The 26245-nt window shown below is 62.2% G+C and overlaps 1 protein-coding gene across 2 annotated transcripts; it reads right to left on the reverse strand.

Moving 5' to 3' along the window:
* Nucleotides 1–1640: 1640 nt before the first annotated feature.
* Nucleotides 1641–26034, reverse strand: RALGDS (ral guanine nucleotide dissociation stimulator). 2 transcript variants are annotated; one of them, XM_052647463.1, is made up of 18 exons: nt 25852–26034; nt 15944–16054; nt 14520–14713; nt 13645–13704; nt 12104–12297; nt 11590–11888; nt 10442–10657; nt 10117–10220; nt 9578–9662; nt 8298–8366; nt 7799–7885; nt 7312–7344; nt 6856–6977; nt 6572–6667; nt 6103–6304; nt 5716–5958; nt 4441–4555; nt 1641–2484 (listed from the first exon to the last, which is right to left on the reverse strand). In XM_052647463.1, the coding sequence occupies exons 1-18, from the start codon at nt 26032–26034 to the stop codon at nt 2309–2311; spliced, it is 2589 nt and encodes an 862-aa protein (XP_052503423.1). In that variant the 3' UTR covers nt 1641–2308. The 2 variants fall into 2 exon arrangements, with proteins under 2 accessions (XP_052503423.1, XP_052503422.1); XM_052647462.1 differs by having other exon boundaries at nt 13645–13740.
* Nucleotides 26035–26245: the final 211 nt, after the last annotated feature.

Raw genomic sequence — 26245 nt, forward strand, 5'->3', positions numbered from 1 at the left:
AAGCATCAGTTCTTTGGCGCTCAGCCTTCTTCACAGTCCAACTCTCACATCCATACATGACCACAAGAAAAACCATAGCCTTGACTAGACAGACCTTTGCTGGCAAAGTAATGTCTCTGCTTTTGAATATGCTAGGTTGGTCATAACTTCTCTTCCAAGGAGTAAGCATCTTTTAATTTCATGGCTGCAGTCACCATCTGCAGTGATTTGGGAGCCCCCCAAAATAAAGTCTGACACTATTTCCACTGTTTCCCCATCTATTTCCCATGAAGTGATGGGACTAGATGCCATGATCTTTGTTTTCTGAATGTTGAGCTTTAAAGCCAACTTTTTCACTCTCCTCTTTCACTTTCATCAAGAGGCTTTTTAGTTCCTCTTCACTTTCTGCCATAAGGGTGGTGTCATCTGCATATCTGAGGTTACTGATATTTCTCCCGGCAATCTTGATTCCAGCTTGTGTTTCTTCCAGTCCTCAGGTATAGTTTCTGTCAAATTCCTTTTTTCCTGTGAACAAGCCCTACTTTCGGTTTCTTGATATGGTCTGTGATCTGTTGAGAACTGGATGTTGAGTGTTATAACTTGGCAGCTCTGGAAATCAGATTCTTCCCCTCCTCAGGATTTGCATTTGTTGCCTGAGGGCTGCTGTTTTCCATTTCTGCGGTCACTTTCCCCAACTGTTCTTGCAAGACCGGTATTCCTTGCTGTGTGTAGTCACTGCCTCTTCTGGCCCCTTTTCTCAGGGGTCAGCGTGTGTGACCTGGCACAGAGTTCCATAACAGCTGAGGTTCAGCAGCATCGCCTTCCTTCGAGCACTCTCCTGGGTGTCGTGCCTGATAACATTCCTGAGCCCCCAAACTGTTGATTCTGATAGCTTTCCCCCAGCTTAATCGTTGTTTCCGTGGAGAGACTGCCCCTCACTCCATCACTTTCTGTTGTGCCCAGCTGCAGCTGACTCTTTGCAACCCCGTGGACTGTTGCCCTCCGGGTTCCTCTGTCCATAGGACTTTTTCAGGGGAGAATACTGGAGTGGGTTGTCATTTCCTACGCCCGGGGCTCTTCCCAACCTAGGGATTGAACCTGCGTCTCCTGTGGTTCCTGCACTACCGGCAGATTCTTCACCTTCCGAGCCATCAAAATGTTATTTTTTAAAACACCGGAATTTCATAGGTTGTCACTATGCCATGTGAAAGCACTTCCAAATTCAAATACCAGGGGTTCTGAGCAGCTGTCTCAGCGTGTGGCCCAGTGTAATGATATTGCAGTGAATATACGGTCTGTGAAAGGTGAACGTCTCTGTTTCCTAGAGAGAGCCTGAGAAGGCTGGCCGGCCCTTCTTGCTTTTCCTGCGCAAAATGGACCAATAACCCGGCCAGATTTCCTACCTGAACACAGAACGTGAGAGTCTGTCTCATTTACACGAGCACGGGCCCTGAAAAGAACAAATTTACCACAACTCTCAGGCTATAGTAGAAACAGGATTTTAATATAAGATTCAAGTCTAGCATTTACTATTTACAACAAATAAATATTGCCCCTCCCCAACTGGTAAACATTTTCTTTTTTCGCCTTTTATACAAATATTCAGTCCCCCTCCCTCCCCCCATTCCTCCTTTTCCCACTAACCCCCGTCTCGTGTGGTCTCGTTAAGCCCAGGATGCGGCGGTGAGTAGCACGTGCAGGGTCAGGAGATCCAACACCAGTGGGACTCAGCCGAGACCATCCTCACTCACCAGTTAGAGCCTGGTCCGTGAAGGCGGCCTCTCTCTCCCGTCTCCCGGCGGAGGGCTGGAGTGGGCAGTGGGTGAGACCCTCTCGCCTTCAGTTGGCCCTGATGATGGAATCTTTGGTGCAGCCTGAGACAAGGCCAGAATGGTGGGAGGAGAGAACTGCAGTGGTGAGACCCGGTGAGCAGTGGGTGCCCTGGGGGTGCCCGTGGGCACGGGGGCAGTGGTCCACACCTGGGAGGGTGTGTGGGCGGTGCGCAGGGGGCCGGGCCCGGCGGCAGGCAGGGCTCGGTGCCCACTGGCCACACTCCTTGGCAAAGGTTCAGCTAGGCCTCCGGCTCCAGACAGCAGAAGGCACCTAAGGCAGCGGGTGGTCCATGGGAGGCCAGGTCAGCCTGTCGGCAGAGGCGTCAATCCCGGCCGCGGGGGAGGTCTGCGGTGAGACTGGAGTCTGGGGGTGGCCTGGGCTGGGCGGGTCGGGCAGAGGTGTCCGCCTGGCCTGGCTCACCAGTCTGTAAGTGCTGAGTTGCCTGGCTAGCCAGACCCTGGAAAGGGCAGCTCTGTGGCTGGCAGCTAAGGGCCGGTCAGAAGATGCCCTTGGCAATCTTGAGTCCCTTCTGCTTCATGCGGGGGAGGGTCGAGCTGGCTCCATGTCTGACCTTTGTCCCCTTGGTGAAGGTCCGTTTCTTTAGGACAAAGTCATAGTTGGCGGTAGAGTTCATGGCATAGAACACGTTGGCGTTGTCAGGGATCTTCAGCTCTGGTCAGGAAGGGGCAGAGGGTCAGCTGGGCTTACGGGAACCCCACACCACGCACCACTTGAGAGCCCCAATCAGGGGCTCTGATTACCCCTGCCCGAGGGCACGCCTGATCCAGAGACATGAGGCGCCCCAGTGCGACTCCAGGGCTACCCAGGACCCCTCTTAATGACACCTGCCTGGGATGTTTTACTGAGGCACCGATGGAAACCAACGACTCTTGTTTAAAAACAGGCTCTGACTCCAGAAAGCCAGCCTGCAGTTGGCAAAGGGTTGTCCTGTCCTGTCCCCTGCTGCTTCCAATGAACAGGATTCTCCAGGTGGAGTAAGTTTTCCAGAACCCAGACCACCTCCCCTGAAACCCACCCAACTTAGGACAAGGCCTCTGGGGTTCTGTGAAGGGCAGGGTTTGCCCCTGGCCCAGAGCAGCGTTGCAGGGAGGCCTCCACACCCCCTGGGCGCCAGGATCTCAGCAGGCAGCTGCTCTTGGCTCTGCTTCCCACCCTCCCCTCTGCCTTGAGCCAGCTATTCCCCACAGCTAGGCTGGAATGTGTGCTCTGGGCTCCATGGTATGGCTCTTACTCTGGTCCTTAACCTGGTTAGGCCTCAGTCTTCCTTTTCTGTAAAATGGGTGAGTCCCACCCACCCTGTTCACCTCACCTAAAATGGTGCAAGGAAGTGAGATAGGATTTAGAAAATAACTTCCAGGGACTGTGGCTGAGATGGTAAAGAATCCACCTGCAGTGCAGGAGACCCAGATTCGATCCCTCGGTCAGGAAGATCCCCTGGAGAAGGGAAAGGCTACCCACTCCAGCATTCTTGCCTGGAGAATTCCATGGACAGAGGAGCCTGGCAGGCTACAGTCCACGGGGTCACAAAGAGTCAGACACGACTGAACGACTAATAACACTTTCTAGGGACTGTAGGGGTCATTGCTAACTGTCGGTAACGGCTGTGCGTGGGCGGTCAGCTCATGGGAAAGATGGTAAGAGTGGCGACAATATTTGCAGCTCTGGTGTGTTGACGGCACGCGTACATACGTGAGCATATAACCCGCATACACACGGATTAGCTCACTGCCTGTTTTATCTCGGGATGGGAACACGGGCACAAAGGACTTCAGTGAGTTGCCTCCCAAGGAGGTCTCCGAGTGGACGCTGTCTGGCTCCAAGTCTGTGCTTGCTCACAGTCTTTTCCCATTTCCCCTTTCTAGAATACCGAGCTGTTTCCCCGTAGTCTCTGTGTGCAGCATCTGCTACGAACTCTAACCTGTGTTCTCTCTACATTCCCCGAAATTCCAGCTTCCAAGGTGATGGGATTGGAAGGTGGGGCCTTTGGGAGGCCATGAGGTCACGAGGGTGGAGCCCCATGAAGGGGATGTTTGCTCTTATAAAAGGGATCCCCAGAGAGCTCCCTACCCCCTTCCACTGTGTGGGGACACCAGGAACCCAGAAGAGGGGCTTCACCAGAACCTGACTATGCTGGCACCCTGACCCGGGCCTCAGAAGCCACCGCGGTAGTATTCTGTTACAGCAGCCAGAGCAGGCTCACACAGGGTCACGGGCACGTGGCCTTTCAGAGTCGAGGCTCTGGTCCTGGCTGGCAAGGTTCTCTCTGAAGGACACACTTTCCATCTCAGCCAGAAAGTGCCTCTTCGGACGGCCTGTGGGCTCAGCCATCTGGCTGCCTGCCCCAGGAGAAAAGCCTTTTCTCTCCCTTCTTCAACAATGCCAGCGCTGATCGGGTCTGCCACTGACTGTTCAGGAGCAGGGAAGGGCATGAGACAGGGCCCAGTGGCCAGCAGGGGCCATAGGGAGACCCTAGGCAGGTCAGTGTCTGTACAAAACCCACTTTGACCCCAGTGGGACCTTCTGGGGTGGCAGGCCTGGGGCATGGTGACTCCCCCCGCCCCCGGCTTCTCCCCCGCTCCAACACCCACCCGGCCGGCCCTGACTTACTTCGATCATCCGAAATAACCTGCACCAGCTCATAGTCTTCGGGCTCGTCCTCATCCAGGTTGTGTTTGTCCATGGCCTTGCGGATTACAGCCGGAGCCTTGTCTTGGCTGGTCACCTGGACGGAGCAGGGGACGGGCCGTCAGGGCAGGGGTCTGGGCTGGGCCCTCAGAGCTGTCTCAGCACAGTGCGCACGGCTCACAGCCTCTGGCCGGGCGCCGGGTCCGTGCAGGTCACACCGGCTTCTCCTGCTCCTCTGGGGAGGCCTCCATGTGATGACGAGGGGTCTTTCCCAATCACTCTTGCCCCCCATTTCCTTCAAGCCTGCCCCCTCCTGCCACACCATCTAGGGAAACCGCCTGCCCCTGGGGGGCTGCCCCCCTCAACCCTGCCCACCCAGGTCAACAGTATCCATGTGGTCTGGGTACAGACAGCATCTGGTCCCGCCCTGGAGGGGAGAGGAGGAGCTGGCCGGATGCCCAGTGGCCGCCTCCGTGCCAGGCCTGCATGGCCTGCAGGCTGTAGCGGTGGACAGCGTGGACCCCTGCTGCCTTGATCCCGAGGGCCAGATCACAGGCAGGCCTTGGACACAGGGTCACACAGGTGACAGTGTTAAAAAGGGGCACCTGACCCAGTGGGGGTGGATAGGAGGGTTGTGGTGGGGGTGGTGTGTGCAAATGGCTTATCAGCAGCCTGAATTCTGGAGAATGAGGAGTCCCCCCAGTGACCGCCCCCTAGTACACACAGTGTTTGTGGGCGACTCCCGCTGGCTAGATGTCAGAACTTCAAATTATATCCAGTGTCTGAGACTGCCGGCACCAGCCTGGTGCAGCCCCAGCAGCCTCCTAACTGGCCTCCCTGCCCATCCCCCAGGGAGATGAGGGGGTCCCTGCTGGTCCTCCTCTGCTCCAGCTTACAGGGGCTCCCACCTCCCTCCCCCCAGGTGCAGGCCCCTGACACTCCCCTGACCCCCTGACTTGTCCCCCAACACTGGTTCCTTCACCCAGGGCCTCCTGCTGCTCCCCTCAAGCCCCAGGCACATGCCCCTCCCCAACTCAGACCCTTTACCACAGAGGCCCTGCCCCGCTGCTGCTGAAACCCCTGGTCCACTGCCCCCAGCACTGCTCAGCATCGGTGATCAGCACTGGCCTCTTTAGTCCTGCATCTGGTTGACCCTCCGTCCTCCCCACCCCCACTGGGAGGCCAGCTCCAGCAGGGGGCAGGGATGGCCACGGCGGTCAGTACGGGTCTGCTGCCCGGGGCAGCCTGCCAGCTCACCAGGATGCTCTTGTACATGTTGCCGTTGTCCACGTCCAGGCTCACCCGGATGATGCAGGAGTCGCCCACCTGCTGGTTGTAGAGGGGCAGCGAGGAGCCGTAGCTGCAGACCCCAGACACAGAGCGCTTGTGGGTACGTGTGCTGGCCACGGGCGTGGTGGAGGCCGAGGAGGAGGACGTGCTGCTGGAGGCTGAGCTGATGCCGGAGGTCTCCGGGGATGACTGGGAGGCTGACTCCCAGAACTGTGGGCAACGGCACGGTCAGCAGGTGCCCCGGGCCAGCGTCCAGCGCGGGAGGGGCTTCTGGCATGGAGTAGGGGACCTTGGCCCTGGGAACCAAGGGCTGGGAAGGGCTGTTGGGGAAGTGTTGGGGCGAGGGGTGGTCACCTTCTTCTCCTGGCCGTCGGGGGACTCTGGGACGAAACTCATGTTGATCTCCTCCACGTCGGAGCTGGAGGAGCCGGCCGAGTGGACGCTGAGTGCGTCAGCAATGTCTCCACTGCTGAGGTAGGGGCCGTACCTGAGTTGGTCACAGGACTTGGAGTGGCAGCTGCCGCTGGTACTGAGCTCTGCGCTGGGGGCCTGGCGGCTGCACAGAAGAACTAGCTTACTGTCCTGCCCCCTACCCTCTACGCCGGGGGCTCAGGCAATCACCCCATGGGCTCAAGCCTCCAACGGATCATTTAGCATCAACCCATTTCACAGAGGCAAAAACTGAGGCCGAGAGAAGTGAGGCAGATGGCCCCATCCCAGGGCTGTAAATGGAGGAGCTGCGATCCCAGTGCCAGCTGTCTGGATCTCCCCTCGAAGCTTCCCTCACCCCAAGGGAGCCTTCCCCCACCACCTGGGCACTCACTCGCTCCAGCGCTTGACGATGGCCGTGTTCTTCTTGACCTTGAGGGTGTTGCTGGCCGACTCGGAGGGGGGCTCCAGCTCGCATGACAACGTGTAGCTACAGGACAGAGCAGGGCCATGAGCCTACCAGAAGCCACACCCGCGGCTCTGACCCTGAGCCTGTCCGGCAGATGGAGTCCAGCGCCCCGACCGTCATCAGTGGCAGAGCCCAAGGCTGACCAGGACCCCAGCCCACAGGCTCTCGGGGGTGCCCGCCACGCCCCGCGAGCTCCTGCCTGCGCTCACCTCTCAGCCTCGCTGAGCCTCTCCATGGCTCGGAACCAGGCCCCGAAGTGCTCTTCGGGCGCGATGCTGTAATTGTTGCAGGCTGACTGGAGCAGCTTGATCTGTGCGATCACTTCGAATTCCTGGGGGCCAGAGGGAAGGATGGGATGCTGATGGCCGGGGCGGGGTGGGGTGGGGTTGGGGGGTCAGGCCTGGGACAGCCTCTGGGTCCCCTCTTCCCACCTTGTCCTCAGAGCTGGGGTTAAACAGCACCCCCCTCCCCGAAGCTGTTCTTGACTCGACTTCCTGTCCCACCCTCCCATGGGAGAAGCTCCCCCACCGTTTCTGTATCTAACTCTCCTCCAAAATGTAACAGGTAGGGGGATGGTGGAGCCAGGTTTCTAATCAGGTGGGACTCTGACCTCCCTACCCCCCTCCCAACACCTGCCCCTTTCCCGTGAGGTTGCGGCTGCTCACCTTCCTCCTCTTCTCGAAGTTGATCAGTCTCCCCTGCAAAGCAGACAGCCAGCATCCATCAGAAAGGGTCCCCCTCGCCCACGACCACTCCTTCTCCCCTGCTCCGGCTGCGCTACCCAGAACAAACACCAGGGGGCAGCGCAGCACATAGCTGGACCTGGGTGGGATCAGGGCGGTGGCCCGAGGCTCTGGGTCTGGGGACAGCTGGAGAGACTGAGGCCCAGGGCAGGAGGGCCCGGCTACCCTGTGCCCCACTTGAGGGCCCAGCCTCTTTCTACCCACAGCCACCGCCTGAGGGAGGGCTATAGCCTGCTCACCTTGCAGCCCCGAGCCCCACCTGCTGGCACCAAGCTCTGGTCACCCATTGCTAAGAAAGGCAGGTGTCTCCCGGACACAGGGGCGGCTGGGGGCTCTCGTGAGACGAGGCACGCGCTCTGCTGAGAGTGCAGGGCCTAGGACCCCCAGCCCAGCCCCTGGGCGCACTCACATACAGATAGTCCTTCATGGCCGTGTCCAGCATCACTAGATCCGTGAGGAATGTGCCCAGGTAGGGGACGGTGCCCTGGATGACACCCTGTGACATGGGGGGTGGGGAGGGGCTGATGAGTAAGGCCCAAGGCGCCTCTCCCCCAGCCCCACCCAGGCCCCCACCTGGAGCACCCTGGGCACCTTTAGTCATCTTCCCCAACCCCCCTCCCAGGGTCCACAGACCCCAAAGTCCCTCTAGTCGCCTTCAAGGCTGGTATTTGGCAAATCCCCCGATCACACAGTTCCTGGCCCCTGACCCCTATCCCCACCACCAAACAGCACTGAGCCCAGCTCTTCCAGGTCCCTGCTCTGGCGGCTACAGTCCCCTGGGACACCAGCTGGTCAGGACATCACCAGGGCCCGGAGGGGGTCTAGCTAATGGGCATGTCCAGCAATGCAGCCCCAGGAGGGGAGCTCAAGGGGCTTCCCCCGCCACCCTCAGCCTCAAGCAAACTCACCGCCTCTTTCGGGCGCCTCTGGGCTCGCTTGGGGTTCATCTCCAGGGTGGCAAACTTGGATGTCCCCTCCTGCAGGGCCAAGGACAGCGTCGGTGAGGCCTCCTGCCCTGTCCCCCCGCTTACATCACCAGCAGACCGACCTCGGCCTTGGTCACTGGTGCAAACGCTCCAGCCACCCCAGCACAACCAGCTTCTAGAACTGCACCCGACCCAGACTTCACGGGGGTGGGAACCTGGGCCGGCAGCCTGGCCTCCCCGAGCCTGTCTCCTCATCTGGAAAGAGGACTACACCCCTCCATAGGGTCTCCCAGGATTTGGGCCACACCCCCATCACCGGTGCTGCCCACCCCATCTCCCTCATCTTGGAAGGACTCAGAGGAGAGCAGGAATCCTGCCACACACACCCCTGCCCCCTGCTGCCACCCTCCAGGGACCAGGTCCTGGCCCAGAGCTCAGGCGGGCCTTGGTGAGAGGGACAGGGACTCGGTGGGGCCTGGCTCGGGCGGGGTGTCCGCCGTGCCAAAGGCTCCACAGCCACCTGGAGCCCCTCTGGACGTCTACTGCACAGAACTCCGCCCTCGCCCACTCCGGAGGGGTCTCCTGGGTGCCACCTCTGACAGGGGGAGCTGGGGCAGCCACTTTGCTTCCCCTTTTCTGTGGAAGCTTCTGTGGAGGGGCCCCGGTGAATGCAGAGACCCCTTGCACTTGTCTCCAGGCATCTGGGGTATTTGTCATCGCCGAGAGGCCCCATGGTGAGAATCCAGGAAGTGTCCCCAGGATGCATTGGCAGGGTCTGCCCTGGGGCAGCATGAGGCCTCAGGCAGCTGCACGCTGCCAGCCCCCAGGCCCACCTCCCCGGGCCAGCTCACTGGGACCCTGGGCTGGGAGCCCCTGCAGCAGGGTCCCTGGGCGGGCAGGGGGCTCGGCCCTCGGGGGACAGTGCAGACTGAGGGGCAGCAGTGCCTGGCTTCCTGGGGACAGGCTGGGCTGGGGAGGGAAGAGACCCGCAGCCTGGATCCCAACTACCCCTGGGGGGCGCAGCTGAGTGTCTGGGGGTGGGGGGAACCAGCGCGGACCCAGGGGACTCTAATCTCGCCCTTCACCCCTCCAGAGCTCTGCAGCAGCCCTGCCCCACCCCCTCCAGGGCCTCCTGTCCCCAAAGTGCCCCCGCCCCGCCACCGGCCCATGGACCAAACAGATCCCAGGAGGAGTTTTCCCAGAAACTTCCAACGGGAACGGCAGCACCCCCACCCCAGCCCAGGCCGTGCCCCCTTCTCTACCTTGATGAGCAGTTCTCTGCTTAGGGAGTAGTTGTTCTCATCAGAGAAAATCTCCGACAGCTTCTGAAAGACGCGGAGACTGTCCCTGGCAGAGGAGAAAGTGGGGAATGATGTGTGTGTTGGGAGTGGTGTGGGGGCAAAAACATTTGAGGACCCAGAGACCCTCTCTGCCTGCACGGCAGTGGTTTTCAAACAGGGTTCCACTGGGCGCTAAGGGCTCCTCGCGCCTGGGGAGGGTCTCTTGTGGCTCACCAGGGCCCCCCGTGGCCATTAGAGCATGGGGCGCTGTGTTGATATTAAGCGGACAGAATTGTGTGGCTGTGAAATAAACACAGAAAAGCCTCCAGTGAGGCTCAATCCAGTACCCGGCAGAGAAGGAAACCAAGGCCGGAGGCAGAGCCGCGGGCCTAAGGCCAGTGGGCCCTGGGGGACCCGCCCACAGGAGGCCGCATGTTCTGGCAAGTCCCAGGCTCACTGCGGGCTGGCCCCCAAACCTGCGGGAGGGCCCTCGGAGCCCCTCTGGGGAGAGGGCTGCCCACCTGGAGACCTCTTCCCACGTCTTCTTCAGCCGGTGGATGGAGTTGCTCTGCAGGGCAGAGAGGATGGCGTAGAGGGAGGAGAAGTTCTTGAGGACTCGGCACTCCTGGGGGGCAAGGGGACAGGCCATGAAGGGTACCCAGCTTCCCTGCTCCAGCTTTGGTCCCCTTCGGCGGGGAGCTCCCTCCCGGAAGAGACTGATGCCTTGGGAGGCGCTCCTGGGGCCCCGCGAGTAACGCCAACCCCCCGCCCCCACCAGGGGGAAGGTCTGAACTCAATCCCGTGGAGAAAAGGGGTGGGTCCCCGGGCCCTGGAGGGCACGCGTACCCTGGCCACCTCGATCCAGTGCTCCACCACCCTGGCCCTGTGGCGGGCCGACACGCTCCGGTCCCCGAGGCAGGTGGTGATGACGCAGTTGGCCACGCTGTTGAACTGGGTGACGGTGGCGCGGACGGTGGGGGCCAGGTGCTCCTTCCCCTTCTTGTCCCGCTGGGACCAGATGGAGCCCAGGCAGTGGTAGGGGACCACCTTCTTGAACAGCTCCTGGGGGGAGGGGCAGGGGGAGGGTTACCCGGCTCTGCCGCACCCCAGGTATCCCCCCCCCACCTCCCCAGGGTCCCCGGTCAGAGCTGGGAGCTCAGGAAGCTGGGGAGGTGGTGCGGGGGGTGGGGGGAGCTGACTTGGGGAGTGAAGTCTCAGGGTTTTGTTCCCCGTTGACTGTGGGCGTCCAGCACGTCAATGACCCAGGATGAAACTGGCAGGAGCGAGCTAGCTGGGCCTTGTCACCAGCCCATCCTGAATCGTGGCGCCAGAAGAGGCTCACGCCTGCCCAGACCAGCGGCATCTTAGCCTGAGGTCGCGGCTCGGGCCTGCCCCCTGTGCGGACGCACCTTCACCTGGGCGCTACAACCGCGGCCTTTGCTGCAGCAGACCCAGGGGGTGGTCCGTGGAGCTGGCCGCACCTCAGCGAGCCCTCCTGTCCCCTCCCAAGGGGGTCAGACCCCACCCAACTTCCGACTGTTCCACCCAGTGTCATCCACAGTCAATGGATGAGGAGGGCAGGGTCCCAGGTCCACAGCCTGGAGGGCCACCAAGGCCTTGGGGCGAGGAAACTTGCCCAGGTGACACATTTATAATGGTGGCACTGGAACTTGGGGCGGGACGCCTGCTCTGGGCTTCCCTCATAGCTCAGTCGGTAAAGAATCTGCCTGTAGTGCAGGAGACCCGGGTTTGATTCCTGGGTGGGGAAGATCCCCTGGAGAAGGAAATGGCAACCCACTCCAGTATTCTTGCCTGGAAAAATCCCGTGGACAGAGGAGCCTGGTGGGCTACAGTCCATAGAGGTCACAAGAGTCGGACACGAGTTAGTGACTAAACCACCACCAGCTGCTCTGGACGGGGCCCAGAGGGTCTGGGTGGCAGAGGCCAGAGGAAAGGGGTGCCCATGGTCACCCTTGCCGAGACAGGTTGCCTACCGCATCCATCAGCGTGAACTGCTCCGCCACAAGGTCAGGAGGGAACGCCAGGAGATGGGGCTTCTCCTCCTCAAGCCCGTTCTCTGCAGCCACGGGCAAAGGCCAGGGGGGCTCTGGGGCTGCAGCCGGATCGAGCTCTAGAGTTTGTGAGAGAGCCGGCTCGAGCTCTGGAGGCGGCGTTGGAGCTGGCGTCGGGGCTGGCTCTGGGGCCAGTGCCGGAGCGGGCTCGAGGTCTGGGCCTAGTGTGGGCTCTGGCTCGGCAGCTGGTTTCAGAGCTGGAACTGGAGCTGGGGACAGAGCTGCAAGAGGAGAAAAGGTCAGTGACACGCCTGCCCTTCCAAGACAGAAAGCACGCCCCTGCCTTCCAGAGAAGCCTTGGCCCCAAAGCCCACAACAGGATGTCATCCCTGATGGCGGTCCCCACGCAGGCACTCGGAGGCCAGTCTCTGCTCCCAGCCCAGCAGCTGCCGTGGGGGCGCCCCCCTGAATCCAGCGCCCACCCCGCCCTCCTTACCCTCCGGCTCTGCCTCGCCAAGGTCCGCGTGCTCCAGCTGGGCCAGGAGGAGGTGGGCCCGGCGCTCCAGGTCAGAGCCGGGCATGTTGAGCTGCACATAGGCCACCAGCTGCCTGAGGCAGGGGAAGTCGGGGGGCTGACAGAAGTCCTCCGAATACTGGTCCAGCCAGGTGCCCAGGATGGAGGAGATGGCACTGGGGGCGGGCAGCAGAGTCAGGGCCTGGCCTTTCCTTCGTCTCGACCCTCCCCTGGCACCCCCTGGGGGCCGGGCTTCTGGGCTCGCCCCGCCCATCTGGACGCCAAGGCCTGGTCAGCGTGGGGGCTGGCAGTCACGGCTGGAGGGAGCCCTCCGTCCACAGTGACCACCTCTCCCTTCCTGGGGGAGCCCGACTCACTCCTGTCTGCCCCCACCCCCACTCTGGGTCCCCCCCAACTCTGGGCCCCCCACCCTACTCTTGGCCCCCACCCCCACTCTTGGCTCCCCACCCCACTCTGAACCCCCCACCCCACTCTTGGGCCTCCCACCCCACTCTGAACCCCCCACCCCACTCTTGGGCCCCCCACCCCACTCTTGGGCCCCCCACCCCACTCTGAACCCCCCACCCCACTCTTGGGCCCCCCACCCCACTCTGAACCCCCACCCCCACTCTTGGGCCTCCCACCCCACTCTGAACCCCCACCCCCACTCTGGGCCCCCCCACCCCACTCTGAACCCCCACCCCCACTCTTGGGCCTCCCACCCAACTCTGAACCCCCCACCCCACTCTTGGGCCTCCCACCCCACTCTGAACCCCCGCCCCCACTCTGGGCCCCTCACCCCACTCTTGGCCCCCCACCCCACTCTGAACCCCCGCCCCCACTCTGGGCCCCTCACCCCACTCTTGGGCCTCCCACCCCACTCTGAACCCCCGCCCCCACTCTGGGCCCCTCACCCCACTCTTGGCCCCCCACCCCACTCTGAACCCCCACCCCCACTCTGGGCCCCTCACCCCACTCTTGGCTCCCCACCCCCACTCTGGGTCCCCCCCGACTCTTGGCCCCTCACTGCACTCTGGGCCCCCCACCCCACTCTGAACCCCCCACCCCACTCTGGGCCCCCACCCCCACTCTGGGCCCCCGCCCCCACTCTGGGACCCCGCCCCCACTTTGAACCTCCCTCCAAAGGGAATTGCAAGAGGCCAGGCTCTGTTCCTTGGTTTGGCCTGGCTGTGCTGCACACAGTAGGTGCTGCATAAACATGGGAGGGAGGAGGGGACAAGCAGAGCACCCTGCCCAGCCATCATGAGCCTCCTACACCTGAACTTGCTCTCAGGACCCAGCTCTGAGCCCCCTGCCTCCCCTCTGCTCCCTGGGGACCCGGGACCCCAGCCAAAGCCCTCCAACCCCTTTCATCCTGCAGAAGCGCCCAGACCTCAACATTCCAGCGGGAATCACAAGATGTGGGGGAGCCAGGGTTCTGCCCAGGCCTCCCCAGCCTCAGCCCCCGCTGGACCCCAACCTGTAGACGGGAGACCCTCCCACCAGACCTGAGGTGCACTCACTTTCTGAGTTGGTCCTGGGGTCCGCCGTCCTCGCTGGAGTAAGGAAGGATGCACCCGTATCTAGAGGAGGCCGTGAGGGCGTCACATCTACCGTACCTGCTATGACGTCCAGCGTTACTGGCTGACCCCCCGACTCACATGGAAGCCCAGGAGGGCAGGATTCTATCTGCTCCCTTCCCTGAATTAAGCCAAAAGCCCAGAAAAGTGCCTGCACACAGTAGGTGCTTCATACAGATTTGCTCAATGAATGAACCCCAACCAGCACTTTACAGACACCTGAGTGGCCTGGGGCCTTCTGCCAGCCTCCAGCGATCCCTGCTCTGGCTAATCCAGGGGGGACCCCAAGATAGGAGGGGACCCCAACATAGGCTCCTGAACTTCCTTTACAAATGAGAAGATGACTCCGCCCAAAGGCTGGAGGCAGAGAGCTTCTTCATGGGGGAGCGTGAAAGCATTAGTCGCTCAGTTGTGTCTGAGTCTCTGAAACCCCGTGGACTGTAGCCCGCCAGGCTCCTCTGTCCATGGGGTTCTCCAGGCAAGAGTACTGGAGTGGGTAGCCACTGCCTTCTCCAGGGGATCTTCCTGACCCAGGGACTGAACTGGGTCTCCCACATTGCAGGCAGATTCTCTCCTGTCTGAGCCACCAGGGAAGCCCCTTCACGGTGGAGGAACACCTTAATTAAAACCACACCAACCCTCAGCAGCCCTTTCCACAGGGCCGGGCGTAAGGCTGCTAATCTGACGGTCCTGCCAATGCTGTGAGGTTAGGCCTCCGGCAGCCTGCTTTCACAGGAGCAGACTGAGGCTCAGAGAGGCAAGGCGACGCTCCCAAGACACACAGCCAGTGGGTGGGCAGGGAGGAGCGGGGCGCTCACCTCTTGAACAGCAGGTCCAGGACCTGCTGGGTGGTGGTGAAGGCTCGGTAGGTGCACAGGAAGATGGTGACGTAGGAGAGGTCGCTGCCCTGGAAGGCGGGCACCAGGTGCTCCACCAGCTTCTCCAGCGTGCCCGCCTTCACGGTGCGCACCTTGCAGGTCTCGTAGAGGTTCAGGGCCGACTCATTTTCACACTGGGGCGAGACAGAGGGGAAGGGATGGTCAGCTGCAGCACTGTGGCCCGAGGGGCAGGCAGGCGGGGCGCTGGAGCTCAGAGGAGGTCCCAAGTGCTCGGTGGCCTCTGGCTGGAGATGGGAACGTGAGTGCCCCGAACGGAACGAGGGTCTCAGCTCACACTGGAGGTGGGGATGATGAAAAACAACTCCTTGAGGTCATTCTATTAGCTGAGTAGTGGTCGTAGCACGTCAATATGAGTATCATCCCCATGAGCTCTGGCAAAACAGACTCATTCTAGGGGTGAGAAAACAAGAGGCTCATCCCCCGGGTACCAGAACAGTATGTCTGGACACAGAGGCTGTAGGGGCAGCACTGGGGAAACGGGCGCAGAAAGGAATTCAGCCCAGGTCCTGGGCAGTGAAAGCCTGAGTTGCAGTGGCAACCGGCCTCCCTTCTGAAAGGCTGTGCGTCCATCAGGCCCCTGCTCCGACCTGGAGGGGTTGTGGGGCTGGGCTCCCTCACAGTGACTGCAGAGAACCACATACAGTAGCCTGAGCCCTTCGGGTTTTTTTTTTTTTTTTTTTAAAGCCCTATTAAGTCAAATGATGTAAGCTTGGAGAGGTGTGGATGGGCGGTCAGGCTGATGGCCACCCGTGATAGTGCTGGGCAGGGCCTTCCCTAGCAGGCCAGTGGTTAAGACTCCACGCTTCCAACGCAGGGGGCGCAGAACCAACCCACCCGATTGGGGACCTAAGATCCCGCATGCCTGCCGCGTAGTGTGGCCAAACAATAAAACAGATCAATAAAGGTGGACACCTACCAATTATCCGCAATAGAAAAAGAAAAAGAAAAAACTGGGGCAAAATGCGTAAATAATCCCTGCAGGGTAACAACTTTGGAGAACAGGCCCCCTTTAGACAGTAGATTTCCACATATATGCCGGTATTTACTTACTCTCTTCTTGGGTTAGTGCAGCAGTTCACTAAACTGACTGCTGCCCCTTCTCGCCTCGTTAAAGGCGAGCCATTCCTATAAATTGCCGGTCTTGTTCTTTTTCCGAACTTTGCCTTCTCTAACTTGCTTACCCTACAATCCCAGCCTAACATGAAGGGAAAGAGTATGAAAGTGTCTTTTTGATGTTTCACACAAATAAGAGAGCAGTGAACTGTGGACTGGGCTGTGGGGGGCAGGGTTGGGGCCCAGATCCCTGTGGGAGGCCCCGGGACCCCAGGCCCTCCCGCACTCACCCCGAGCCAGCGCTGGCCCTTGCTGGCGCCGTGGTGCACTTGGATCTTGCGCAGGGAAATGGAGTAGATGACCCCGTTGACCAGCTCCTCGCCAATCTCCTGTGTGGAGCTCTGCAAAGACAGTGCCCGGCCGCCGGGCAGGGGTGTCAGCCTGCCTGGCTGTGCGGTGATGGTGGAGGTGGGGGGTAGGGGGCAGGACACCCGCGTGCCACCTTCTGTTCCCGGATGAGGCAAAGGGGGGTGGCCACAGGGACCTCCCGTCCAGAATGGAACAGGATAACAGGGGTGGGGCTGGGGACTGCCCTCGGGGCTGCTGGCACTGCCCCCAGCCCCCGTGTCCTCACTCCGCCAGCCATGGTGACTGTGGACAAGATGCACCCACCAAGGTTCCAACCGCAGCCTGCTCCGGCCCTGGGTGCCCCCCCCCGCACCAAGACGAGAACGGTTCCTGGTCATGTCACAGGTGAGTACACCGCAGCGGAGGGAGATGGGAGGGACCGCCCGTCCACAGGCACACCGCCATGGGCAACTAAATGGCAGACCGGGGAACCAAGGCCCTGATTCGGCCAACTGCCCCTGGGGGCTCTGGTCCCTCCCCGGGGGCCCCCCTCCACAGCTAACCCCTGCCCTGGAGTCAGCGCCCCGGCTCTGCGGCAGGTGCGGGCATCCTCAATGGCCACAAACCGAGGCGCCTCCTTCCCCTTCTGCTCATTCATGGCCTCATGCCTCTTGGGCAACCAAGGAGTTCCCAGTTCCCTGACTGCCATCTGCATGGGCACAGCATGAGAAGGGTGACGCTGCTGGCATCCGGGCTAGCGCCCGGACTTCCACAGAACCGCAAACCACGGGACTTGCCCTGGGCCAGGAGTCGGGGGTGGGGCCATCTGGCAGCTCCTGGACCCCGGGCAGAGAGGCCCTTGTTTTAAAAGGTAGCCACCCCTCCCGCGGGGCAGACAGGCTTTGTGGGGGGGGGGCTTCACCAAGGCCTGATCGAGGCCTTGGTCACTGCTGACCTGGAGTCCACGCCATCTCCTCTCCCACTGCTCCTGACCTGGGATGAGGCGAGCTTGAAGTGGGGGAGGGTGGAGAGCGGGGCAGGGGCTAGGAGCAGAGACAGAACTCTTGAGTTTAGGGAGGTGCGGGGAGGTGCTCGCTGACACGGGGCCATCAGTCACAAGGTCAACGCCGGTAGCCTGGATCTCAGGTCACTGCCCCCGCTGGGGGTGGGTGTAGAGCTCAGAGCAGGCCCAGTGAAAGCGCTGACTCAGCCTGGGCCCCGCCAACAGCCCTTCTCTAAAGCCCGCTGCCTCGGCTGGGGCCCTGGGAAGGAACCAGGTGCCCAGGGTCCTGTACCCCCAGACATCAGTGCCCCCTGGGCTTAGGGCTGAGGTGGGCGGGTGGCTGGGCCTCTCACCTCCTACCTCCAGGGCTCTGGGAGGGTTCTGGGAGGCCTGGAAAGCCATCCTCCGGAAATCCACTTCCTCTGACCTGAGGCCGCCCTCCCACTCCGGGCATCGCACCAACGGGAAAGCCAGGGCAACACGCTGGGGCTCCCGGCCCTTCGCTTCCTCCGAAGAGAGAGCCAGGCATTTCTGGGAAGTCAGCGGGGAACCCACAGGCGGAGGTTCCCTCAGCCTGAGCACCCCCTCCCACTCCACACACCCCCACAGCCCACGCTGGAGGAGGTCCAGCCCTGCCATCCGGAGGAGAAATCCTCCGTCCTGAAGCAGAAAACAAACCCCAGACGGACGCTTACTGTCCTCCCCAGCCTCACACATCCCTCCCCCGCCTAGAGGAGGCCATGGTGCTGGGTGACGTCAGGGGCCTGCCATCCACCTGCCAGGCCAGGGCCCTGTCCACCCACCTCTGCGTCTCCTCTGGGGCTCTCGAGGGGGGTGAGGGGCGGTCTGGGACTGCCTCCCACAAAGGCTGCCACCCACCCTGGAAAGGCCTGTTCCTCCCCTGGGGATTCCAGACGCTTCTGGTCCAGCTGGGAGCCAGACAGTGTCCTGAGCATGCAAATAGCCAGCAGTCGCCAGACGTGCCTGCCAGAGGGCACTGGACTTGAACGCTGAGGGTGCCCACCCGGCTCCAAGTGGGGCTCCAGCAGGGACCGCTGGACAGAAGCATCCCCTGGCCAGGCCGACCCCCAGGGAGGCCTCGCCGTTCCCCAGGCCGGTCCAAATAGCGGCTCCGCAGTGAGTGAGCCACGGGCTTGGTGGCAGCCGAGCAGCTGGCCGGCCCTGCCCGGGATTCATGTAATCCTCCAGCCCTGCCCCCACCCGAGGGGCCCCCTCCCGCCAGCCGGGTGGGGGGCGGGGCAGGACGCTGACAGCCGCACAGGCTACCCACCAGGAAGGCGGGGCCGGGGGTGGGGGATCACCCCCTCTCCCCCCGTCGCACAGATGGGGAGCTGCACCAGCCCCACGGAGCCCACCCCCCCGCCCCCCCCGCCCCGTCCCCCTCACCGCCACCCCGGCCCTTCACAGCAGCAGCAACAAGAAAAAAAAAACACACCAGATCGTCCAAGCAGCGCAGAAAGCAGGCGCCATTTAAACCAACTATCGAGAGACAACGGAGCGGGCTCCCAAGAGAGCTGCAGGGTTGGGGGGTGGGGGGAGCTGGGCACAAAGCGGTCGAGCGGGGCATCGGCTGCCCGCTCCCACTGCTCTTCCAGGGCCAGAGAAGGAGAGTGGCCAACAGCGTTTGCCCATGGGACGCTCTGGGGCAGGAAGGGCAGGGCCCTGGTCCCAGCATGTGACCCAGGCTGATAGCAGGCAGCGCACTGGCGTGGGAACTGGGAGCCCATGTGGGCGGTACCAAGCCCACCATCCGCCCCCCCCCCCCATGCTCTGGCTGGGGCTCGGGGCGCAGGGGGAGGGAGTGGGCAAGCGAACAGCAGATGCCCTGAGGGGAGGTGTCCATAGAGTTGCCCAGAGCTCTTGAAAAAAACTGAAAGTGCTCAGTCGCTCAGCCGTGTCTAACTCTTTGTGACCCTGTAGACTGTAGCCCGCCGGGCTCCTCTGTCTGTGGACTTTCCCAGGCAAGAATACTGGAGTGGGTTGCCACTGCCCTCTCCAGGGGATTTTCCCAACCCAAGGACTGAACCTGCCTCTCTGCACTGCAAGCAGATTCTTTACCGCTGAGCCACCTGGGAAGCAGCGGAAAACAGTTCCACGAGGGCGGCCGTGTCCTCAGAGGACAGCGCCTCCCGTCCTGCCCCAAGCAGGCACCCACAGACGTGTCCCCGGGGCCCCTCGGGACCCAGCCGGCAGCTGCCCAGTCTTCTACCACCTGGGTCTGGAGGGAGGGTAGTGAGATACTGCCAGGCCCCGGTGAGCAGAGGCCGGCAGGATGGGCACCAGGGTGCCCCACAGCAACCCCTGACTCCGTCCCTCAGAGCACAGCCCAGAGGCTCAGGGACAAGCAAACGGCTGGGGTGGCGTATGTTAGGGCACCACCTGATCAGCCTTCTCAGGGTGATGGGCAGCAAGGTGTCGCGTCCCCAGCTGACTGCAGGCCGAGCCCTGAGCCCCTCAAGGCAGAAAAAAACAGGGATCAGCCAGGAGCTGATTCCACCTGTATTTCAGGCTAGACCCGCCGGGACCCACTGGGCCTTTCCCAGCCATCTCCTGCAGGAAGGCGCTCATGCCTGCACACGTGGAGGTGGCCATTCTCCCACCCTGGGGACACCTGCACTCCCGTTCACCTGTTCATTTCTGGTGGAAACTACACCAGAGCCACGCAGGGCCTCCAGATCCATGGATGCCTCTGGCTGCAGGATGCTCCCTGCCCCAGGGGACCTGGCCGATGGGGGGAGGCAGGTGGAGAAGGAAGGCTTGAACCCACACCACAGTCTCCCTGTTCCCCCGACCCCCGGGGGGCGGGGGCTGCACATGGAGAAACCTGGTCTCGCTCAGGTCAGGCTGGGTGAGGGGCGTGGTGGTGGGCCCCACATGCACAAGCTCATTGCTCAGGGGCCTCATGGCACCCTGCTGAGGGCCACTGAGCCACAGAGGTCCCCTGAGGCCCTCAGCACCTGCAGCCCTGGGCACACAGGGCCCCTCTCCAGCGCCCACCGGGCCCCGGGGTGCTGTTTCTCCTGCTGGGCTCTGCTCCCAGCTTGACTGAGTCCCGCAGCCCCAGGCCTCAGTGAGCCTGTCTGAGAGAGGGGCCAAGGGCAGTAGCACTCAAACAGGATGAGGCGGGCGGGTCATGAGAAGGGGCAAGTGTGAGGGAGGGCCAGCCAGGCATACAAAGCGCCCAGGGACGGGGCGTGAGGACACTGTTATTGGCGAGTTAACGCGGGACACGGGGCGGGAATGGGAGAATTGCCAGCCGCCCCGGGAACCTGGGGGAGGGCAGGTGAAAGGGACGGTGGGCCATTCTAAAAGTGCCAGGAAGAGGGAACCAGGCCTGCGGCTTTCTGACCTCTCAGCCTTTTGTTGGAGTGCCTTTTGTTGAAAAACACAAGAGCAATCAGCATCAGAGGCAGCTGCTCTGCCTTCCTGAACACAGGCTCCTGGGTTTGAAGACCAAGTTGCACACCCATTTTACACAGGTGGAGGCCGAGGCCCAGGGGAGACGGTCAAGGGACCTGGTTCATCTCTCAGAATGTGTGCCCAACAAGGCCGGGAGAACGAAAATGCCAAGTGTGCGCCACCCTCCCGGTGTGCAACAGGGCCTCGCCCTCCAGCCTGCCCCTACCTCAGGTGGGTGGCCTGGGCCCTGGGCCCGAATAGAACCCTGCTGAGGGTGGATGGTCAGTGCTGGATAGAGGTGAGCCACACTCCCGGTCCCCAGGAACCACACCCCAGAGGTGGCCTTGATTGGGGGAACCACACGAGGTGCCTGGGTGGCAGGGCAACCAGGGAGCTTAGTGACCCCAGAAACTGGCATTTGGGGACCGGCTTGGGCTGAGCCCCACAGAGGCTGACCCATCTTCCCAAGAACCTTCCTGGCCAGCTTGAGCTTCGCTGCTCATCAGCACTTAGAAGAGAAAGGTGCTTCCGGGGGAGGAGGGACCAGACTCCAGGCTGGCCTTGCCTACTCAGGACCGGCTCCAGACTGTCAGGCCTCCAGGGACCAGGCCTGCAAGGGGGCCTGGCTGGTGGCAGCAGAGGGGAGGGGCGCCTGTCTGGGGCTGGGAAAGTGCCAGGCAGAGCTGGCTGACACCACCACCACGGGCCACAGCATCCAGCACGTGTGGGCATCTCCTGGGTGCCACGCCCCTCGTACACCTGTCACACGTAATCCTCCTGACACCTCACTTGTGGGTGGGAGCTGATCTCCGTCAGGAGCCAGGAAGAGGCAGCCAGGGCAGGACTGAACCCTGGCTTGGGCCTCTGGTGTCCCGTGAAGACGCCCTCAGGCCTCCGTGCGCCACCTGGACTGTAGCTGCCACAGCCAGTCACAGGGTCCACGTGGAGTCCAGCCCCTGCTCAGACAGTTGCTGGAGGGAGACCAGAGATGGGACAGGCCTCTTCAGATCACACAGCAGGTGCGGGGGGTGCACAAGGGCCCAGCGCCCTCAGACCCCCACCTCTCCACTGAGATGGGTCTGGCCGGGGCCCCTATTGTGGGATGGCCAAGGCAGCCACGGTCCAAGCTCAGCTGCAAGAACCTGGCCTGGAAGCACCACGCTGACCAGGCTGGCCAGTATCCTCCCAGAGCCCTGGGCACAGGCACTCCCCTGGCACCTTGTCAGACAACACAATGGTGGCAGGCATGCCTGGCCAGCCCTGACACGGTGCCAGACACTGGTGGGGACCACTTTGTCAGGCTGCCTGTCTTGTTCAGGCCTCGCCAGAACCCTAAGCAGAGGATGGGGCATCAAACCCACTTTACAGATAAGAAAACCAAGGTTCAGGGAACGCGAGCAGGTCGAGGGCTGTGAGAGGCTGAGCCAGGCTTCCAGCCCAGCTCTCCTCCCTTCAGAGCCCAAGTCTGGTCCAGCCTACGTGGTGCTGACCCCCGGGTCAAAAGGCCAACATCATGTCTCCAGGTGAGACCACAGAGCTGGCTGTGCCAGCATCTGAGGCTTCCCAGGGGAGGGGGGGATCAAAGAAAATGTTGGGCCACACCTGCTCCCAAGAGCTCCTCAAACCCCACACCCTGCCAGGCACCCCTGCCCGGCTCCCCTAGCACCATACCCTACCCCCCCCGCCCCCCGCAGGCTGGCCAACAGATGGAGACTGGGACCACTTAGAGACCCCCTCCTACACCAGGCTGCAGGTTTCAACCCCCACCTCCACAGCACTCGTTTGGGGACAGTGACTTCGCTGGAGCCACAGGTCCAATAACGCAGCGCTTGTACGTCTGGGAGGCTGGGCAGCATGGTGCCACGCATGGGGACCATCCAGGCAGCCGGTCCTCGACTGCCTGGGTGCAGCCTCCTGAAACCGCCCCACTGGCCGCTTGAGTGCTGTGGGTAGCCCGTGCTAAGACCCCCTCCAAAAGCTCCTCACCAGCAGTGAAGACGGGGCCTGCAAACAGCTAACTGCTACAAACGGCTAACTTCCAGACTGGGCACGGGGCTGACTCCTCCCAGTGCTGATCCCCACCACTCACTCCTGCTCCAGGGCCATCCTGGAGCCTCCGGGAAACGACCAGACCAGTGGTGAAGTCCCTCCCCCAGATAAGGAACAAAGACAAAGACGCAGTACCAGCCAGACGGGCCCCCTCCTGCCTCTTCTCCTAAGGAGGAAAGCAAGATGGGAAGTGGGGGGCCCAGCAGGTGGCAGCTGGTCAGTCCCCCTCTTGAACTTGACAGGCTCTGCAGCTATCTGAGGCTGTCCCCTTGGAGCCTACCAGGAAGCCTGCTTGGAAGAGGATGGTACACAGGCTTTTGCACACACACACAAACATACACACACACCCCTTTCGGATCATGCCTCTTGGCCTGAGGCTAATGAGCCCTGGGGGTTAGACTAGAACCCTGCACACCCTGAAATCCAGAGAACAGACATGGGGAAGGAGGCGGGGAGGCTGGAGGGAGACAGGTTTCCCCCTCACATCTCTGAAGCCCTCCTCCTTTCATTCCACGCCCACGCTGAGCTCAGGGCTTCCAGGCTTAGTGCCTAGGGTCAGAATCCCGCCCCTGCCACTTACTGGCAAGTTTGTGCAACTTAGTGCCTTGGTTGTTCCATCTGTTAAATGGACGGCAGGCGATCGTGATCCCAAACAGACGCCATGCGTGCACACTGCTCAGTGCAGAGCCTCCCACCAAGTGCAGCCTCATATGAGATGTTATTTAAACTCTCAGGGTCCAGCTGTGGGCTTATTTCTTCCGTGAAGCTCCTCCATGTCTTTTGGCCCAAAGCACTTTCACCTACCTCTGGTTTCTAAGCACCCCTGCCCTTCACTGACCATGGGGGCTTCTGAGCTGCCTGGGCCTGGTTCTTGCCCCTCCGCAGCTCCCCCAGCCTCCAGAGACACTCGTAATGATCTCCCCCTGAACTCAGACCCGTCCTTCTCCAATCCCCGTGGGCTCTTGCACACAACGGCGCCCAGCAAAGAACACGACCCAGGTTCAAATCTGGGCTGCACTCTCGCTGGTTGCATGTATTTTCAAGGACTCTACTTCTCTGAGCTCCAGAGTTAATCACTCAGTCCAGCTCTTTCTGATCCCGTGGACTATAGCCCGCCAGGCTCCTCGGTCCATGAGATTCTCCAGGCAAGAATACTGGAGTGGGTTGCCATTCCCTTCTCCAGGGGATTTACCCAACCCAAGGATCGAACCAGGTCTCCCGCACTGTAGGCAGATTCTTTACCGCCTGAGCCACAAGGGAAGCCTTCTGAGCCTGGCACGTAGTCAAGAGGGCTGGTCAAAGTGAGCTCAGATGAGGGAGTCATGTCTGCAGCCAGTAGGTGCTCTGGACTCTGGGACCCATCCCCGCCTGGCTGAGTTGGTGGCCGGCATGGAGACGGGGGCGCGAGCCCAGGAACCTCCACGAAGCACGGAACCGTGCCGGCCGAGCTGGGTCAGCAGTGGCTTGGCTCCGAATCATGATGACGAGCAGATACCCAGATGTGTGAGGACATCTGGCAGCCCCAAGAGGGAAGGACGGGGCGGAGGCCTAGTAGGAAAAGGGGGCCTGGGGAGGAAACAGAAACTGCCTCGTGGTTTCCAGACAGGACAGGGACCACAGGCGGCCGCCTCAGCTCTGGCAGGCCACCGCAACCAGGAAATTAGCTGCGGGGGGTGGAGGGGGGCGGTGTTGGCAGGAGGGACAGGGACTCCCCACGCCCTCCCCCAGCTCACGGTAAATGGTCATTGTGTTTGGTTTCCGGCAGTGGCCTTCTCTCCTGCCAGGACCCTGGCTTTCCTGCACTAGCCAGAAGCTTCCCCTTTGATATCTAAACAGCGGCGGCGGCCTGGAGGCCAGTGCTGGGGCCAGAAGGGAGAGACGAGAGGGGGCGAAGGCAGGCAGACCCCCGGGCAGGGGCAGGCCTCAGATCTGCACTCCCCCTCGGTTCCTTGGGGATACAGATGGATAGGGGGAGGGAGGGAGGAAGGAGAAGCAGCCTGGCGGCCTGCCCCTGTGAGTGCGCCGGCCGGACCCTCCAGCACACAAAGCCCAAGAAGCTGCCAGACATAATGAAAGTCAGATGAGCGCTGGGCTGGTGTCAGGGCTCCCGCCCCCACCCTCCCAGGGGTCTCGGTCCAGCTGCCAATGAAGACCAGAGCTGTGGGTGGATGAGGGTCGGGGAAGAGGCCTGGCCCTGCCACCCGCCAAGCTCACCAATAAAGGGTCTCCCAGGCCTGCCGTCCTCCCACCAAGAGCTCCCTCCCCCCTCTCCCACGCTGTACAAGATCCGCTTTATCCTCCCATAACTATGCATCCAGACCCTGTCTAGGCACTGGGGTCACACAGAGAGAGGCCCAAGACTCAGGCTGGCAATTACAGCTCACTGGGGCCTAAAGTAACGACGTGGGGGATACCAGCATGGGGGATCAGGACCTCCACTGAGCCCTCTGACCCAGGAACAGCCTCCCTCCGTTTAGGCGCCAGCCCCCCCGATTCTGCTACCTTGGCCCCAGGCAGGGGGTCAAGAGTCAGGTGCACAGTCAGGTGGGAGGAGGGGGAGGGCACTGCTCCCCATGACCCACTGGCCCCCTCCTCCCAACACTGCACTAGAAACAGGAGTCCAGCCCTCACTGAGGTCCCGAGAGGCACACCCCCTGCTGAATCCTACCCAACCTTCACAAATTCAGGGTGGAAGCGCATTTTCTAATCAAGCAGCAGGGAGTCACCCCTCCATCTGAGAGGCCCTTGCCCCATCCTCCCCGCCTGGACACCTGGCCCACAGGTTGGGGGCCTGTCTCCCTCCTCCCCCCCCCCCACCCTTTTGACCAGCTCTGAACATCAGAGTCCACTTCTGCCCTCCAAGGGGGCTGCCTGGAAGGCCACTGTGGTCCCAGCCACCCCTGAGGATTCCCGGAGGCCACCGCCCTAATCACTAGTGCACCACCTGCGTTTCGAAGCCAAACCGCCTAAGCAGGCCCCCTAGCTGGCCACAGGGATGAAGTACGGCCCAGCCCTGCGGCCGGGAAAGGCAGACTCAGAACAGACGAGACCGCCCGCGGGAACACGTCTGCCCGGGTTGCAGGGGCAGCGGAGCGGCCAGGCACTGGGACGGAGCGAAGGGTCCCAGAGCCGGATCTGGTCCCGAAATTATTTTGCCCGCCGGGCGGCCGCCCCTACGCCCACCTGGCTGCCCTGGGGGTGGGCGCAAGGACGGGAGTTTCTGCGGAAGGACTCTCCCCCCGCGCAACTCCTGGGCTGGGGGGTTGGTGACCACCACCACCATCGCCACCGCCACTCGCGGTGGGCGATCCGCTAAGCGCGCTGCGTCCCCACCCACTCCTCGCTCGGCCGAGCGCCGGGCCGGCGAGGCTCACCCACCTCCAGGCGCGGCAGGTCAGGGTCGAGCTGCGTGAAGCTGTGCAGCACCACCGGGCAGCTGTCGGGGCCGCCCACCTCCAGGCGCACGGCGTCCCACACGCTGCGGCTCCGCCTGGAGCCCGGAAACAGCGACTCGGCGCCGCCCGCAGGCCCGGCCGCCTCGGCCCACATGCGCTGCACCATGGGCGGCTTGAAGTGGCGCGGGCGGCCGGCCGGGCCGCGGGACCCGGGGCGGCGCGGGCGCGGGGCCGGCCCGGCGCGCAGCGGGGGCGGCGGCGGCAGGCCGCGCGGCTCGGCGCTGCCTGCGCTCTGAGCGCGCCAGCCGGCCCCGCGGAGGTCAGGCCGGGGGCGGGGCTGGCCTCCGGGGGCGGGGCCTGCGGCGTTGAGGGGCGGG

This window comes from Budorcas taxicolor, chromosome 11 (genome assembly GCF_023091745.1).
Source record: "Budorcas taxicolor isolate Tak-1 chromosome 11, Takin1.1, whole genome shotgun sequence".
Taxonomy (NCBI): Eukaryota; Metazoa; Chordata; class Mammalia; order Artiodactyla; family Bovidae; genus Budorcas; species Budorcas taxicolor.

Excerpts from the sequence above, each read along its gene's own strand:
- RALGDS (XM_052647462.1), bottom strand. The coding sequence starts at position 26,034 with ATGGTGCAGCGCATGTGGGCCGAGGCGGCCGGGCCTGCGGGCGGCGCC. Across the intron at positions 12,298-13,644 it reads CCCCAGGACCAACTCAGAAA|TGCCATCTCCTCCATCCTGG; the intron begins GTGAGTGCACCT and ends GCCCGCCCCCAG. Across the intron at positions 5,959-6,102 it reads CCGACGGCCAGGAGAAGAAG|TTCTGGGAGTCAGCCTCCCA; the intron begins GTGACCACCCCT and ends CGTTGCCCACAG.